General features: G+C 33.7%; 2 protein-coding genes across 2 annotated transcripts; one reads left to right on the forward strand and one right to left on the reverse strand.

The window, feature by feature from the left end:
- On the forward strand, positions 1–4,761 carry LOC132551299 (neuronal acetylcholine receptor subunit beta-3-like). Its single transcript, XM_060215428.1, has 6 exons — positions 1–22; positions 2,560–2,738; positions 2,962–3,006; positions 3,288–3,412; positions 3,601–4,139; positions 4,319–4,761. The coding sequence occupies exons 1-6, from the start codon at positions 1–3 to the stop codon at positions 4,759–4,761; spliced, it is 1,353 nt and encodes a 450-aa protein (XP_060071411.1).
- Positions 4,762–11,727: 6,966 nt separating this feature from the next.
- LOC132551310 (acetylcholine receptor subunit beta-like) lies at positions 11,728–16,022 on the reverse strand. Its single transcript, XM_060215439.1, has 6 exons — positions 15,870–16,022; positions 15,304–15,348; positions 14,852–14,964; positions 12,979–13,514; positions 12,407–12,637; positions 11,728–11,945 (listed from the first exon to the last, which is right to left on the reverse strand). The coding sequence occupies exons 1-6, from the start codon at positions 16,020–16,022 to the stop codon at positions 11,728–11,730; spliced, it is 1,296 nt and encodes a 431-aa protein (XP_060071422.1).
- Between the last annotated feature and the right edge of the window lie 715 nt (positions 16,023–16,737).

A 16,737-nucleotide genomic window follows, 5' to 3' on the forward strand; every position in this document is an offset into this window, starting at 1 on the left:
ATGAACCGAATTTATTTTACAGGTGAGTGATTGATCTTTTTATTATCTTTCGTATCATGTCATCTGGAGTGATAATAATTAGATTTATATGTTCGTACTCTATGATGTATTTAATTAGTGTCTCCAGTCAGAAGAATGTTAATTGTTTGTCTTTGATTATTTCTTATCTGTCTTCATATAAGCATGCTCATTTGATCCTTAACAAATCATGCAACACACAACCATAAGTTAATAAGAAATTACTTCACCACACAAATTTCGTTTAACTGCTTATTTTTCTCATGTTCCTTAACTCTCAAAGATGAGGAAATATCCAAATTACATCATAATCTAAATCTCGACACGGCCCTGTAAGCACAGATAAGAGAAAAACACAAGACAAAATAAATATTTCTTTTTATCTTTTTATTCTGAAGCTAATAATGGGGATATTTTGTTAATTTTTTTATTCAATCAGCTATACTTAATACCTCCACTTTCTCATGAGACAATTATCATTAACGTTGGTTATCAATAAGACAATTTTTAAACTACTTTGACCATTATATATTGAAGAAGGACATGTACACGAACGTTCATTGGAATAAAACTGAAAACTCTTTGTCTTTGCATATTACTGACGGAACATTAAAAGCCTGACCATGTTGGTTATACAACATTTAAAAGTCAAAAACGTTAACGAACGCCGAATCATAACATAAGCTAACTTGCTCGTCGGACAGGTGATATGAAGTTTGGTACTATCGAATATCAATAAAAGATCAATATCTAATATATATATAAAAGGTATTAAGATATATAATATATATATATATATAATATATATTTCATATCGAATAAGTTTTTCTCATATCACCTGTATCATATACATCTTTCATTTAAATATTTTTATCAAATTGCTTTTTACTGTAACTACACATACATTTATTATTTATTCACAATAAATTTTCTTGTTTGTTTTTAACCAAAAGATTCATCATTTTTCAATTCTATAGGGCTTTTTTGTTCTTTGGACGAGTTGACAATTTTCGGGACTATTTGACCATATTCAAAGTTATATTTTTATATAGATATACATGGTTTTTTTTTTATCAAAATGCTTTTTATTGTAACTTAACATACATTTAACATTATTTTTTACAATAAAATATTTCTTATTTTTAATCAAACAATTCCTCATTCAGAATGTGGCCGAGATGTACCGATGAACTACTTTCCTCGGAGTGTGACGTGCAATTGTTTTCGTTGCGGTCAAATATATACGCTCAGTGTCTAGAGTGAAAAACATGTTCTATGTATGTGATGTAATTTATGTAATATTTGTGTCTTGATAAAGGGCAGGTTGCCTCGAATATTTGACAATTCGCTTGTCTGAACTGTTGCTATTACTCCATAGATCATATATCTATCCCAGTAATACGCATCCAACGAACATTTGTGTGTTAGGATCCAGAACCAATATTGGACCATACCGTCGATATATATATATATATATATGCAACTATTTCACATGAATTTACGAACACATTTACTCGGTATTTGTAACAACAGTAATGAAGTCACTATAAAGTCTTTCAACGCTTCATTTTTCATATAAATTCGGAAACACATTAACTCTATCAGTGTATCACTCAGTACAACACAATTTTTCTTTTTACTTAAGAAAAGAAGAGTCCAGTGCACAATGTTGCGAAGAGCTAAGGATCTGGACAGCCTCCTCTTCCATACGTCCTTTTTACCGATCGCGATAGCTCCTTTCGTTTACGTGGTTTCGTAATTGCTTGATAAAGTTCAACGGAGTTTTGTGACAGAGAAAATATGTCGTAAAACATTTGAAACACAAATGTTTTTTTTATTGTTCAAACGATGTCGAGAGTGTAATATTGCTACAAAAACAGTTAAAAACCCTCGACAACGTGTGCGCGTGCAAGCAAAGGAATATCGGCCGAAAAGACTACATAATTCACTTTTGGGTATGCAGGGCTTCTAAGGTGTTTAACAGCACACCTACCAATCTATCAATATATAATTAACAAACAATAGATCGCTATTAAAACGTGTCTAGCACGCGGTTTCTGACGGGTAGGCCAAGTTAATCTGATAATGATGTTGACTTCGTGTAACGCCACCTGATGACAAGTTCGGCAAGCCGTGACGAAAACAATGGTCGTGACCGACACACATGTTCGCGGTTCACTGCCCACCAGGTAAACTTTAATCACTGGTCAGAACTTGGTAGTAATTGTGAGGTCAATTATCGTTAATAAGTGGTCGTTGGGACTGTAAGAAGTGGTCGTAATACGGAATAGCGAGGTGGTCGTAATACTGAAGCGAACAATACAAAGATATATAGTGGAAAAAACGGGACTGAAAAAAGTGCCCGTAATAGGTGGTCGTAATTTTGATGTGGTCGTTAGGTGAGGTTTCACTGTATATTATTAGTAATGGATTTCAAGAGTATATATGATCAAAAATGTAAGTTTTCAAGACTCAGAAAGACGAGACAGATATGATACACGGGTTTTCATGTAAATGGTTAGTACTGTTCATATATTTCAGTCTTGCTGGTTTTGATTTTTTGTCAAAACGTCCGTGGCGCATCTTCTCCGGCTGCCTATTCAACGGCTTTAGAATCTAGCCTAAGGACGGAACTGTTCTCAGGTTACGAGAGACTACAGAGACCTTCCAAAAATGTCCCAGTGCACGTGACCTTTATTGTCCTCACTGTTAACGATCTGGTAAGTAAGCTTGTCGGCAGCACATCAATGTTCGCTGAATCAAATACCATTTCGTAGGTATCTTGTTTGTTTTGAATTGAATTTTCATCGTAAACAGCAATACGACAGAAATTTTCTCATCAATTTATTTTGTCTTGTTTTGCAAAATAACTTACGATAACTTATAACTGTCATATATAAAGAAAAAAACATACATATAATATTTTGTCTTCTTTCATTTCAGGACATAAAAGACCAGTTCATGTCTATAACAGGCTATTTTGAATTGGTAAGAAGTATTTACAAGAATATTCCTTGTAATTTAAGGCATTTGGGCGATCATTCATTCGGTTTTTGTTTTGCCATGACAACCTATGCGTAAAATGGTGTTGGGCCATCTGCCGATCACCATGGAGTTCCATAAAGAGATTCATCGTGCGAATCTATCTCATTGTAGAAGCCAGTGGTTAACTCACTGAGAAATAGAGGCTCTTATTTGGAACTTTGAATTTGCAAACAAAACTTACATTGAATCATTATGAGATTGTCATGGGCGTTTTTGTGTTACAGAAATGGGAAGATCAGCGACTTGCTTGGGACGATACCACCTCCACATCACAAGATTATTCGTCCGTGGAATTTCTCTTTTCAACTGAGGAATACGTCTGGAGGCCTTCCCTCGTAGTTGACAACACGTATGTCTTGAAGGCGACTCTTATATAATTACGTCAAATAAATAATAACAATAATAAAAAAAATGATATTATTTCTATTTTAAAGCTCCATTTACCAAGCAATGCAATTCTAGTTTTCTCTTAATTCAAATAATTCTCTTTTCCCTTTCAAAATCTTTTGATTCCTTTGTTGTTTTTTCACTTTTAAGAATCGACGACTTTTCTATCATCAACGATAAACACAACCCAATGCGAATTATATCTGCTGGTTATGTGTCATGGAATCCTGCTGGGATATATACAATCGCCTGTTCGTCTGACATCACCTACTACCCATTAGATATTCAATCTTGTACACTCTCTTTGAGTTCATGGGCTTACACAAGTTCTGAAATCAGTCTCGTGATCGACACCATACTACCAATTGATTTCTCCTACTACTCAGAAAATGGAGAATGGGAGATGGTCACGTCGTCGGCTTCTTCAGGTATTGCCATGCAACGGGGCGATTATTCATTTTCCAAAGTGGAATTCACACTAACAATGCGGAGACGACCCCTCTTCCATGTGTTGAACACGCTTTTCCCTGTTGCAATGATGTCTGTGCTTAGTGCTTTGGTGTTCAAACTTCCAGCTGACTCTGGAGAGAAGATGGGATTTTCCTTGACTGTCCTTCTGGCGTATGCCGTTTATCTGACGCTCATTTCCGACAATATACCGAGTACTTCTTTAACGGCTTGCTACCTATGTAAGATTTTTTACTTGTGATATTTGTTTCCGGTTGTTCTATGACTTGTGTAAGCAATATCATTAAATGAAGGTTAAAATCTAGCCTCTGTAAAAACCCATATGTAATTACAAGAAACTATCGCGAATACAAAATATAAAAATATTATTGTTAATATGCACATTTTTTTTTACTTTTAGCTATCTACCTTGCCATGATTCTGGTTTTCGGGACTATGGCGGTTATGTGCTCCATTCTCGTTCTTAACGTTTACTTTCGCCCAGAAGAAATGGAAATCCCTAAAGCATGGAGGTTGGCTACTAAAATAATGGCGGTTATAGTGAGGTGGGAACAGCCTTGTATTCCCAAGTGTTGTAAAACCAAACATAACCGGAGTGAAGAGAAAGGAAACAAAGTTGGATCCTTGCCATCGCAGAAAGTCCCTATTTCTACTGATAATGATATCACAACAAATCAACAAGAAATGGATATAGACGATGTCGGAAAGGACTGTTTTGAAATTAGCTGGAAGATCATAAGCTGCATTCTGGATAATTTTTTCTTTATTCTCTTCATTTTTGCGATTGCTATTTCTACCATAGTGTTCTTCAGTCTCATATTCTCAAACTTTAACACAGAGTGAGGAGTGTTTGGAAAATTTTGGTGGAAGTAATTACGTTACCCAACTAACTAATACAACCTGTTCGTGTCGTGGTCTTGAATACGGGCCTACTAAGACAATATTTGATAGGTTTGACCGGGATACAGTAGTTCAATGCTTGGTAAGAGACAAGCTATGGTTAGTAAAAATGTGTAATTGATATGAGCCAAAAACGCAAAATTGAATAGCACCTTTTTATTACAACTTTAGAGTTAGATACAGTATAGCCACACAATGAGTTACACTACTTCATACAGTTATTTCATTCTCCTTAGACTTGTCTGAGATGCCTAGGGGGCGAATGAAGAAGATCAAAAGTGACAAAAGAAAAGTCAAAATCAAGTTGAGAAGGCACACTTGCCCAATCAGTTCATACATTTACTATTTTTCACATATCTGATAATTAAAAAAAAACAACGTCAAGCCCATATGTATACTTTGGGACCATGTCACTGTACGAATGACTTAGAACGTGGTATGCTGGTTCAGGCAAACGTCAGGACTAAAAGTTCACCAGCAGTGTCCTCCACCTGCAATTTCGGAGATGTACAAAATACACACAATTCAATAGCACCTTTTAATTCAGTTGGAAGAAATCTTTCTGACTTCAAAGCTGTAGATATATTGAGACAGTGTCAGTTTTGCTTTGAAAATCCTTGACTTGATTTTAACTTTCAAACTTGTTGCTGGTAAAATCTCTCTGACCGAGCTTTAAAGAATCAGGACCATCGTTCATTTCACCTAAATGACCACCGACGTCAACAACGTCATGATTTGTGAGTAAAATACTTACCACAAGGTTTGATTAATCGCAGAGTGATAGGGAGTTAGTGAAACATTTTCGTTATATTCATGAACATCTCCTTAGTGAACATTGCGCGTACATGGAAAAAAATCATATAATATTTGTTAGTAATTATTTTCCTAAGAAGAACTGTTTATGTTTAGCTTACACTACACATTATATATTTCTGTTAATGTATAGTTGAATCTATGTCAACACAAATCTGAGATTACTTATTAATAAGACTACAGATTAAAGATTCCTTTCATATTGAAGTTGGTTTATAAAATATGCCTTTGAGATATGACGACTCAAAGGTGTTTTTATTTCCTGATTTATGGAAGTGAACAGTTTAAAATAACATTGATTTAAACTGTATTTTGTAGTGTCAATAGTTGCCGTATTCTATAGTTATACTTAATGTAAATATATATACTAGTACCACATGAACATAACATACAGAACTGTATTCTTTAACGAACCCTGAAGGGTATAGATACAATCAATACGGATGAAAACAAATTTACCAGGACGGAATAAGATATTTTACTCTATTAGACTGTGTGTGAAAATATTATAATTATCTTATATAGAGTTCCGTTTTTATTTTTTTTTTCAAAAAACACAATCGAAAAGAGTACAATTTGAGAAAGATAATATAGTTCGCCTGTCATATAGACAGTTTTTGAAGTGTTGCACGTGGTATGTAGTTAGGTGTTAGCTATTGCGACCAGTAAGTTGTTGTGTACAGTGATAAAGGAGACACTTATCCTCCTTTATGTATATATCCTGACTACATCTTTTGTCTAATATTTTCTATAAAAAAATCGTGATGATAAGCATTTAAAACAGTTATTTTAAGCCAATACTGTTGAGGTGAAATAAAAGAAGATGTGAGAACAATTATTTTAAAATGTCAATGAATATTACATCACAATACTATATCCATATTGAAATTATGCATTATTTACTTGAACAAGCATTTTGATAGTTTAAAATAATCACGGGTCTACAATTAGTTTATGATACACTCAATGTAGTTAAATTCTAAACAGTAACTCATAAAATTGCTGATGATGCGATATGGAAAATGATGAGAAAAAATCTGTTTTTCTTTCCTTTAAAAAAATTGCTTTTTCAAATAACCGAACTAGCAACGATATTGTTGTCTTTCTCTTTTTTCTTTCAATTCTTACTCATTTAATCAGTCAGATTAAAAACAAAACTTCTAAGTTCAGAAAACCAAATTTTAATTAAGGACATTCCAAAACAATTACTATGACGCCAATTTTGCTGTATCCTTCCAGGGAAACCATAAACAATTAGAAATGTTTTCATTGCAATCTTCATTTCGTCATTGATAAATATATCACTACATATCAAATAAATTTTAAAAATCGGTGAATTTTGAAAATTAAGAAATGTAGAAATTTTGAAAATGTGTAAATGGTGAGATTCTACAAATAGAAGATGAAATAAAACACGTTTTATTTTATATTAAATCTTTAAATTCGATATCCCTGAACGATTACGATGAAAAGAACCAACATACTAAAATGCAAGCGGAAAATTGAAACTTAGGAATCTGATTTTGAAAGGGCATTTATCAGAATTTAGAAATGCATTCTGCTTCTGCAACTTACAAACTTTAATTCTGTAACATTAATCATACATGTTATTTCCCGATAACATATAGTTGTAGATGAAAGGTTAAATGGTAAGGGAGTTCAAAGAACAATGGTAAGCCAATTTAAGGAAAATTACAAGGTATTTTATGTCGTTTGGTGAAACATGTTTTCTCAGGAATGTAATACTATATTCAAAATTTACAAAGTGTCACATGGATCATTTATACCCGGTACCCAAATATATTGTTGTCTTCTTCTCTTTCAAAAGCAAAACATTTATTTACCAATACATGTACCCACCAGAATCGTATATCAAGGACATGACATGTTGGTATTTTCCTGTTGTTTCTAATACGAGAATGATTGCCATCTCGATTTCTATAAATATTTAAATGAAGATCAAAAGTCTAATGAAAGATCTTATTTTGATATCAATGGATGCTTGAATGTGATATTATGATAACTTAATAGTTGACACTGATTAAACTCCAGAAACATAAGTGTTAACTCGTGAGATGACATGACAACCCAACATTTAGTTTTGCTCTGTGATACTGTTATTGCACTGTTGTTATAACAGGTATAGCTGGTAGATTATAATGAACCAATTATGATTCGATCGTTATAAACGGTACACTTCTCGGTTCCTTTCATCTAACATTACAATAGGTTCCCATAGACAATACGTATCAGGCTTTAATTGGATTCCACCCCAATGAACCATCATATCAAAGTAGGATTTCATGTTCGACCCGGAGTAAAGTTTACTTTGAACATTTCGTTTATCATTGAGAATACAGAATTCTTAATAAACAATCCTTCGGTACTTTTCCCCGTATCAGATATTCACTTTCCCGGTTTATATTTGTTTTTCCTTAACTAAGATAATTTATAGAGGGAAACCAACGGGTCAAACAAAATAGAAAATATTCTTATCGAAAGTATTGTGATATATGATAATCTATTACTAAGTGTATTGATAGGAATGATGCTAGATAAAGTGTTGAGTAGATTTTCTCTTTCAGAACGTGTTCTTCAACATAATTAGATAGAGGCAGTTAGATAGAGAGATATGATACAATTTGGCTTCAAAGGTGGCACTACTTAACGATTTTATAAGCTTTTTAATATATGTAAACTCTTCTTCGGCGTGTGAATGTGGTATTGTGAACTTCGAGGGTCACTTATTTGTTGTTTGTTCAACTCTATCGACCCCATTTGTTCTCTAGATTGCAAAGGCTTTATACATATCACTGAATGAAAATCGTGACATCTCGTATTTCAAGGTATTATAAAGACATTTGTGTTGACACGTTATAAAAATAATACTACAAAAAAGAGATTTGAAAAGTATACTTATTTTAATCTTTTCTTAAACGACTTGTCGTTTTGCTTTTTGTCTGTGACCTATTGATTTTCTGTATACTTACTCTTTGACTGAAAAAGGGACAAAGTGTAGAGTATTTGTCTTTTAGGCCACCACTGAAAATGAAAATTATACCACATATATTTTTTTGTACTTGTTTGGTCTGTATAATACTAGAACCCAATAAACTCTTTTTTGATAATTTAGGTTAAGTGCTATATTGGTTTTGTTTGTTGAAATCAGAGCAGTTCATTATTTGTTAAAATATTTCATTTCATGAATGGTTTATAAGTTTTAACATTTTATTCACTGTAACATATTCATTTATCTAAAACATACATAGAGAGGATATTTAATGGTTTCCATTTCACATTATATATATTTCATGAATACGACAGACTTTTTTACGAGTATGAAGCACGTTTTCTACCGTATGAATAAAACATATTCAACAGGAAAGCATTGGATGGCAAAAGTAATAAATTCGATTCAAACACCAAACGCGCCTTTGTTCGAAGAAGGGGCGGGAAACGTTATCATATTGTTTGATATCGGATGGTTATGACGTTATGAAGTAATGTCATTTTGAACTGTAACAAGATAAGAATTTGAAGAAAGACCGCAGCATACACAGCGAAGATTTAGTGAAAATTTAGTAGGCCATTTTTAATTAATTTAATAGAAAACACAGATCCGATTGGTCAAAACTTAAAAAGATATCATTAGATTTTATAGATAGTATTACTTTCATAGTAATCTGTAAATATATATTCTGTTATGATTCAATAGAACTATGAAAAAAGTAATATCCTTCGTAAGGCGACATCGTATAACATAAATACAAGTTTACCAATGTAGAAATGACATTTTCACGTGTCTTTGTCATCTTTGAATCTACAGTAGCTATCACACCGTTTCAGTGGTAGGTCTTTTCAAAACTAAGTATCCAATGCTATTGTTTACCATATCTGATTTTAAATCGGAGAGCAACCCTTTTAACCGTCTTATACACTAGTCGAAACTTTCTTGTATTCAATTACTTAGCTTATATATAACTTTCAACTTGAACAGTTACGGTATCTAATATAATGGATTTTTTACTACTGCATTGTCCTGACATGAAATTCGAAATGCCCCACTTCTCTAGATATTTTTAAAGGGCGTTTCTGAATATTCAATCGGCATTGCTTATTTTGCATCATGTCATTATACGTACATCATGGTAGAAAATATTTCAACTTTGTTTTATCTTAACTTTTAGTTTATATGTCGATTCGCCATGAAGAGATTGTTTCTAGTGAAACTATCGATTTTATTGTGCACCGAGAATATATCTTGATATCCGCAGCGCTTGGTCTGAAGGATGTAAAAATATACAAGCTAACACACTTGCTTACCAGCAATGGATCCGCATTCACGTTAGATATCTTTAATGTTAAAAAAACATTATTTTTCCAAACAATATGGAGTACAAATAGTTTCAATCTAATATTTTGTTCAATGTTCAAAATAAAGGCTAGAATAATAAACTATGAAATAATACATGAAAACACTGTATAAAATATTATTACCGATTACTTCTATCTAGAATCAGTAATATAATAATAGTAAATACAAATAGACATGGTCAATTGTGTTTCCGCATTACATATCTAATTAACTAGTAAAATAGTTTGTACCATAATGTAAACACATTGTTTGAATAACATGATTTAATATGGCATGGAATACAATAATGCTTGAACACTTAAGTAGTATCTGGAAGATTTCTTTTCAAGAGACAAGAAGCACGTCTATCATTATGCAGTAATAGTATGATGCTGACCATACCTACAGAGAGAGAATAGATTAACTCTACATACTAAGATTAATCTTATTTACATGAATCATGATTCGAAAAAAATCATCTTTATGGCAAAAATAATTACTAAATCAGACAAGCTGGCCATCAAGAGGACAGCAAATGCATTTAATATTGCCATTTGATGTGATTGATATTTGGAACGTTCCGTTAATCTTGTCCAATCTCGATAATGGGTCTTTCACTAATAACAGAATGCAGAATGCCACACATCAATCTGCGATAACTCAGACAATAATCAATCTTCACAAACATGGTTCTCGTATCATTAAAAAAAATTCTGCAGAAGCCATTGACTGATTATCCCACCATTAAGCCTCGGTTATCCAGCAATTTATTTAATTTTTCACCATTCAGTCTCGGAAATCCAACCACTAGTATTCTGGTTGCATCATCATCATCATCATCATCATCCAACTAAGGTAATCAAACGAACACTCATATCGTGGTCTCATAGTTTTTCCTCGGTAAATCGGCCCTCACTGACCTCGTCATTTAATTTCTCAATTAATCTGCCATTAATATGCTAACTCAGGATCTAGTATTATTGCTGCAACCACACCGTGTCTGGTTGTTTCTCCATCCACTCTCACAAGGTGAATCATCATAATTTCTATGTCACAATAATCACACGTTTGGAAGTAACCACTGCTCTGGTGGTTATCACTTAAGTCGCCACTAATTTATGGCCCTTAGCAACAGTGACACTGTCTACCCTGGTTAATTCACTCATTACTTATGACTTGTTTATCCAGTAACCACTTATTTGGTTATCACACTACTGCAGCGTAGTTAATCCAGCCACCACTTATCTGGTTATCACACTATCTAGCCCTGTTAACCCATTTATCCCTTGTTTGGTGATCACACTATCTAGCTCTATCTGTGCTAAATTAGTCTCGTTAATCCTGCTAATTTTGTTATCGGACTATACAGCCGCATTAATCCAACGAATATTTAATGTCTTATCCCATTATCTACCCTTATCAATCCAGCCACATTGTATATGGATAAAGCAGTCGCAATCTGGTCACGACAAATCCATTTTCGTTAACACAGTGTTCAGCATCCTTTATCCATAATAATGACATGTCGTCATTTTGGTCAGCAAAAACGTGTTATCGAGACTAAACCGGACAGGTTACGTCAAAACCTGACGTGATACTCATAATAATTGTAAAACGGATGTATCTATTATTAAAAGCAAAAGACCGTTTTCTGATTTCGTTGAATAGTGCAAGATTCGGTATCCTAAGCTTGAAATGGTGTTAATACAATATGGCATCTAACTGCTAATAACGCTACACGTCTATATATTGGCGTATTCGCCTGCCAGAATGGCGAAGAAAACGATTGAGGTTAGAACAATAATCCACATGAAGACGTTGAAGAACATTGCGTCAAGGATATTTGAGAGGATTTGCCAGGTGAGACGATCATCAATGCTTTCCTCTGAATTGGTATCGTAATCTGGCGCGATTTCTGGACATTTCTCATCGGCAGATACATTCACCTTTATTCTGGATACTGTGGAGAATACAATACAAGTTTATTCACTCTCTTACATATGTAATCAAAGTGTTATAAAATATCTTTAAATATTTCGGCAACATCAATCCAAGATCAATTACAAAAGCCAACCAGTTCTGTTTGCAGATAGTTGTGCTGAAGCACTGTACTCTTGCAGTTAAAAGATCATGGAATCTCGTCAGTTGAAAGAAAAGAGGAATTGACCTGACATCAAAAGTAATATTCATTGGATCAACTGATGCTTGTCTTAATCTTATCTAACAAATTAAATCAAAAATATTTTCAACAGGGCAACTAAAACGTATGTAATTTATGCATTGTAATATATGTGTAAAAGAAGGTATATCAATCATTTATGGATTTTATACATTTATTTTACGAAAAGTGAAACGGTCTAGAAATCTAGATGTATTTTCAAGAAAGCTGACATCGACAATAAGATTTACACATGAACATACCTGACACAACTTGTATAGTCCTTGCATTATTTGGTTCCACTTTCTTTTTGCAGCACCCACCAGAAATACAGCTGCCTTTCCAGAAGGCTAGTGGCATGAAGATGCAAACGGTGACACGCTTCATCCAGTTCGGTATGTCCTCTTCAACCGTCCGCGAGTGGAAGTTTATCACCAAGATAGTACACAGGACGGATAGTGTTCCGTATGTCAAGATCAAGCTGAGGTAGATAGCTGTGAAACAGACATGCATACGCAAATATGATATTGATATATCGAAGTCAATAATTAAACAGAAACTAACTTATAAATCGAAATTGCTAAAATGAAGTTCACCTACATTGCGTAAGATGCAAAAAAAAAAAAAAAAAAAAAATCTTCACAATTTCTTTTGTTCTGGCAATGCTAGCGTAATGTCATCTAATAAAAATACTTTCTATCACATTATAATATTTATGTAGCATGAATTTATCTATTTAAATAAAATGGTTATGGTTTATGAATCAAAAACCTATCCTCTCCTTTCTGATATAAACTACATAGTTAACATATATGATCGTCTTTATGCAACTCACATAAGTAACAAACGGAGACCGATGTACTAGGAATGTTGTCGGAAATCAATGTCAAATAAACAGCGTACGCCAGGAGAACGGTCAAGGCAAATCCTATCTTCTCTCCGGATTCTACAGGAAGTTTGAATACCATGGCACTCAGCACAGCCATCAACGCTACAGGAAACAGAGTGTTCAGAACATGGAAGAGAGGGCGACGTCTCAGAATGATTGAAAATTTGACATTTGAAAAACTATTGTCACCTTTCGACCGACTTCCTGTAATAAGTCCGAATGTAGAAATGAGCTCCCATTCTCCATTTGGTATATAGGAATCAAGATATACAGGGTTGGTTTCAAAATCGAGACTGATTTCATTGCTTGTGTACGCCCATGATGTGAGTGATAATGTGCAGGTCTGGATGTCGAGAGGATAATACATGATGTTGGACTCACAAGACACAGTGTAGATATCGGCAGGCGTCCATGTAACAATACCCTTGTCTTTTATCCTCATTGGGGTGTTTACATCACTGATGACAGATATACCATATACCCTATGTACAAATACAAATGAATGAATAACTTAAAGCAGTGACAATATCAAAATCAGGAAAATGTTTACTGAGGTTTTACACTTATCATCTTTGTGATTTGTCAATTGGAATAAAATAATCCAAATTGGTAGAAGGAGTATTTTGTTAGGTCCAGTTTATCACTAAAATGAAATTGAGATAATATGAGTGTGCCATTATAGTAGGACTAGATCAAGAAAATAGGTTTCAGGTGTTTGCATATATATATATGGACGGCATGAAGGTGAGAAAAGCGTTCGACATGAATTCGTGGTGTAATGAACTTTACGTTTGGGACATAACAAACAATTAGGTAAGAACAGATGGTAAGTAAACAATTGTTCTGTGGCTAGTTCAAGATTATAATATAATGCTTATATAACGACAATTTCCATTGGTTAATTTTCATGATCTAACGCCTGATATATTCATTGGCAAGTCATGACCAACCTCGAATTCGACTCATATGTTTCATCGAGATGTGAGGCGGAGAGTAGGATGGCTATCATTTTAATGTATTCCTAGTAACTTTTCTCTGACTTTGTCGGTAATGTCAGGATGTCGATAAATATTCTCCATTCAGGGATCATCTTAAATTGCAATATCACAAATAAAAAAAATCATATGTCACATGATATTGTCTCCTTTCTTCACTGGATATTTCTATACAGAACGATACACCAATCCGTATATCCATTTGAAAAAAACCTGGTGATTGCTAGATAAATCTGCTCTAAGATTTTCGTTGCTGTATCGATCTTCTTTAGTGAAAATACCAGTGCCACCAGAGGCAGACATGACGAACAGACTTTATTGAAAGCCTGTCTTAAAAGTGGTCGGAACTCGTCACCAATAGTTCAAAGGAGCTTTTAGATTGGTGAAAGTACATGTGAGGGTTTGCTCCAAGCAAAAATGTGCAGATCTTAGTTTTTATTTCATTTTGTTGGTATTGTAATAATTGCATTACTGTTAGTTTTCAAACTATTTTGGAATGGGGATGGCATATTATACCTTAAATGGATTGAAACAGTGTCAGTCCAGTGATGGCTGCATGTTTAAGGAGGCATTATTGACATCTTGTTGGAGTTACATTTTAAGATTTATTGTGCTTCGTTAGCGGATATATTTCAAGAGCATTTTTGTCTGATGGATGATCAAAGAAAAACCAAAGTTTGTTAAAAAAAAGATAATATGACTGATGAATTTGTTTGGTACTTGTTCCATGAATTTTAGTTTTGGTTTTGCCAAAAGATGCAGAAGGAGGATGGAGCATTCCGATTTCCATCAGTTACATTATAAACAAAATCTTCCTCACTCACGCGTTGTCAATTAGGAGGGCAGGGCGCCAAACATAGGTCTCCGTGCTGAACATATATTTGATTGCGTCATAAGTTGAGTCCTCATACCACGCTAGACGTTCGTCAAGCCATGCCTGCGTGGGATTGTTAAAAACATACACAAGTAATACTATCATATTGTATATTAATGAAATAGAATTTACAAATCAAAATATTTTGTACGAAAATATCATTTACTTTTCCAATCAAACAAATCCTAACTTCAACGGACTAAATTAAGCCATTGTCTAAACCAATTTCCATTTTTGCATTTAGCTCAAATAAATTTATTCACTGATATGTGTTTCAATAAATATCATTATATTTTTCACATTATGCATTTGATGGATTTTTTTATCTTAGGATTTCTTCATACATTTAAGGTTATTTTTGTATATCTCTGATAAATACACGTATAACTATTATGGACATACCAGTGAAAGGTAACCGGTCATCGATAAAGTCTGGTCTTTGATGCTCTGGAAAAATACATGCATTTGCAAAATACTTTGAATTTTTGAATGCAAGGTCATTTAAACAGTGAAAACAAAAATGTCAATTATTTTTTGCATCATACTAGTTTGAGTGCATACTGTGACAGTACTTAGAATACAATACTTTGTCACCTCTTACAACCATTTCTTTTAATAAAAGATCTGAGTCAATATTTGAAAGAAAAACATTAGTAACCACTGATTACACGTAACAATAGCGGGCGATATACTGAAATAGCCATAACACACGAACCAAGGAACAATCATGATAATTCGTCAATTGTATATGTAGCCAACATAAAATTGATCATGGTAATTTGTACGACAATGAATTATAGTTATTGATTCTTAGAACATCAGCACGACACTATTCAGATTTTGGACATTAATGGCTAAAGGCAAAATGCAAAAATACGTCATTGAAAAATTATGAACAGTATGGCAGTTCAATGCATAAGATTAAATCAAATGAATACACGTTTAAATGAAGACACAGCACCACTTACCATGTCATTAATAGTGAGTATACTGAGAGAGACATTGATCAGCACCAACTCTCTTGGACGCTGCAATACTTCATAGCCTTTAAACATATTGTCGCGAAGTTGTGACTCCAGTTCCTTGGAATAGACAGGTTGTTTTTGTTGCTGATCCTTCATCGCGACACCCAAAATACCTGACGAGAGTTAATTGTTAATCAAAGAAACAGTAACTTGAGTGAGAAAAAAAGAGAAAAATTTGATTTGAGTATAAGACATAACAATATCAGACAGTTTGAACCGGAAATACATCACGATTTTCCAGATATAACAGGAGCATAAAAACATGACAATATGAAAATAAACTAAACTCAGTTTCCATAAAACTAGGGCAAAACGGAAACAACGTAAAAATTTACACGAAAACCCACGAAAAAGGCATAGGAAAAAATGGACCCGGTGATTCGGAAGGTAAAACGTTTTTTGCTTCATCGACGAGTTCTTCCTTGTAAAATTAAGTCAATCCAAGCAAGTAATGTCACGTTCTCATGAGAGGCATGTTTTTTAAAAAAATTATTTCTGACATCTTGCCCCAAATATAACCAACTATTTTTTCATGCTTAACTACTACTTAATTTGTGTCTCAAGTTTTACAAAGGTATTTTAGGATATTTAAAGGTTGGTAAAGACTACAGAACAACTCAGGTACCGTTGTAATACTATATTTCTTTGTGACGCTCGAAGTGTGATATCACTGACGCTCGTTACTGTTTCTGTTGGTTTCCTCATTATTTACACAATTACGATTATCATTCTGATAACAAACATTACTGCGACATTACTTCAATTAACTCAGATAAACATGGCGACTGTCTTGTCTGGTGCAGAAAATACT

Source organism: Ylistrum balloti, unplaced genomic scaffold (genome assembly GCF_031769215.1).
Source record: "Ylistrum balloti isolate Yb309-2 unplaced genomic scaffold, AGI_CSIRO_Ybal_v1 Utg369626, whole genome shotgun sequence".
NCBI classification, from domain to species: domain Eukaryota; kingdom Metazoa; phylum Mollusca; class Bivalvia; order Pectinida; family Pectinidae; genus Ylistrum; species Ylistrum balloti.